Below are 2,478 nucleotides of genomic sequence, written 5' to 3'. Positions count from 1 at the left end.
GAGGACACAATTTAGCTTTCAGCAAATGTTAGTTGCTGAGTCATAGTTTATGTATGTCCATGCATTTAAAGAAGATTTGAAATAATCTAAAGAACTGTTGTAGGTCTCTGAATAACATGGTCTCCTACACTAGCTCCAAATCACATTTGTTCATTGAAATGAAAAGATGTTCAGTGAAAAAAAAATTGAATTTGAGTAGTAGAAAAATACAGGAATAGTAATCCAGCATTAATATTTTTGAGCTTTATTGGTATTTCACAGACCATTTATGGTTAAAAGAAAGGTTTGCTGAAAACAAACCTAACTTAAATCTCAACCCTCTTCAGCACCTGAGATATTGTAGCCAACTTCTATAAAGCATCTAGAAACCCAGATTAACTCTGTCCCAGCCCAAACTAGAACATTGTGCTAAGATGGCTTCAATAAAGGTGCCTAACTCAAATTCTGAAGAAGATATTTCTGGGCTTGTTTTCCCTTCAATTAGTTTTCCCATAGTTGTTACATGTGATCTCTTTAGTTTTGAGACATTTATCTTGATCCCAAACTTGTGCATCATGAAGTAACACCAAAGTCTGAGAAGACAAGAAGAGTTTCTAGACTTAATTTGCCAATTTTCAATATGCCTTATTAAAAAAAAAAAAAAACAAACCAGCCAGGCTAAAACAAGTTTATTACAGAACGAAGTTTAGCTGTTATAATGTGAAGAGACGTAAGTTCCATCCAAGCAGGAGAACAGAATTGGAAGTTTTCCAAAAGGAACTATCTTGCATTTCACAACATTGGGAAAAAGCACTGTCATTTAGTGTGTAATTATTCTTCAGATTGCTGGACTGTATTAGTAGATAGTTATAAGCATAGCTCTTGGATCAACATCTAGCAAGTCACTTTGAAACACACTGTATTTATTGGGAACTCACCCACAATATCAACCACGTCGGGACGGATAAGTGGCTCTCCTCCTGTCAGTCGGATCTTCTCTACACCTTCTTTCACAAACAGTCTGGCTAGGGTGATTATCTCCTGAGCAGTAAGTAGCTCTGATTTAGGGGTCAGCTGAACACCTTCCTCTGGCATACAATACTGACCTGAAACAAAGAATACAGAAATACATGGGGGAAAAAAAATAACCAGCAGCAGTTAACCTAATATTGTTGGGTAAAACGCACCAAGTGCAACTGTATTTAATGGATGTTGAGCAACTTTGCTTTTCTGAAATACAGGTAAGATCATGCACCAAATCTTACAAGCAATGGCCTAACAATTTCCTGTTTTCCTCAGAAGAAAACTCAAAAGACTCATTTGATAGGTCTCCAAACTACAGTGGATCTATTTTGGAGGTAAAACTAGTCTTATTTCTATCTAACCTGCATTCAAACAAAGACCTCAAACTGAACTGGCAAGCACTGGGACTTTGCCACAAACTTTGAAGACATAATTATGAGAATGCCTAGGTACGAGCTCTCATGCTTATCATACACTTTGGGTATGGCACACAAACACCCACGAGCACCATCACCCAAACCATTCCAAGTCTGATGTCACACCTGTCACTCCCACCTGTCTCTGGCAGATCCCTCGGCTCGCTCCTGCTGCTGCATCGGACTAGCAGCTCAGCCTCAAATCACTCTCCATCTATCCTTTACCATTACTTTGTGAAGAGAAGAAACAGCACAGGGCCAACACAGCAATAAGTACCCTAACTCAATGCTTGGCCTTTGCATAATATGACGCATAAGAGCTTTGTGCAAAAAAGCAAGCAGGCACTTACACCTGAGGTTGCATTTCTCGGTCAAAGAAATTCGCAAGTAGTTGTGCTGACGCCCAAAGCTGTCTGTCAAAAAAGCAGAGAAGGGAGCAGCATCTTCCAGGAGAAAGCGTCCTCTTCCTGAGCTTTGCAGCTCCTGTAATGAAAACAAGTAAGTGATAAATATTTGAATAGTTATCCTATCAACTGCTGTATAAATATATAAAAAAACCTTTGAGCTCAACTGATAATTATTATTCCATTTTTCACCACAGGGACAGCTGTACAAGAAAAACCCGTGACTTGTCTTTATAATCGGCCATTTATTGATTAAGTTTCACACCCTACTTAATTCTGTGGAACCACACCACAATTTTCCCTGTGCATTTTAAGATACAGCCTCTTTGCCACAGGTGCTTCAGGCTTCTTGTACAGAATAGGAAGCAGCTTTTTTCAATTGTGTGTCTCTTCACTTTCCAGAATCAATGATCCAGGTTCCCCCAATCCCAGTACAGCCCTCAGATAAATGAAATCACATAGAATGGTCCCTCCCTGCACTTCAGCACAAGAGAACTAAAAGTTGATGAAACACTGAATCTCTGCTTGTGTCCCTATCAACTTTCATGTGCAAGACATAACATCTTGGTAATAGCAAAACCAAATTATCACTGTGCACTATTATTATGTTTCATGATGTCTGTTTCAAGAACATTTCCAATAATGTCTTCTTGCCC

At 38.9% G+C, this 2,478-nt stretch overlaps 1 protein-coding gene across 1 annotated transcript in view; it reads right to left on the bottom strand.

Moving 5' to 3' along the window:
• Nucleotides 1-1,901, bottom strand: part of MOCS1 (molybdenum cofactor synthesis 1) — a 19,426-nt gene extending 17,525 nt beyond the window's left edge. Inside the window, exons 1-2 of the mRNA XM_010171633.2 lie at nucleotides 1,769-1,901; nucleotides 918-1,085 (exon numbers count right to left, since the gene is read on the bottom strand). Of these exons, the coding sequence (XP_010169935.1) occupies nucleotides 918-1,074 (157 nt within the window). The 5' untranslated portion in view covers nucleotides 1,075-1,085; nucleotides 1,769-1,901. The remainder of the gene's footprint in view (nucleotides 1-917; nucleotides 1,086-1,768) is intronic.
• Nucleotides 1,902-2,478: the final 577 nt, after the last annotated feature.

This window comes from Antrostomus carolinensis, unplaced genomic scaffold (genome assembly GCF_000700745.2).
Source record: "Antrostomus carolinensis isolate BGI_N321 unplaced genomic scaffold, ASM70074v2 scaffold9557, whole genome shotgun sequence".
NCBI lineage: Eukaryota > Metazoa > Chordata > Aves > Caprimulgiformes > Caprimulgidae > Antrostomus > Antrostomus carolinensis.
This window is presented reverse-complemented; position numbering and strand designations above follow the sequence as displayed.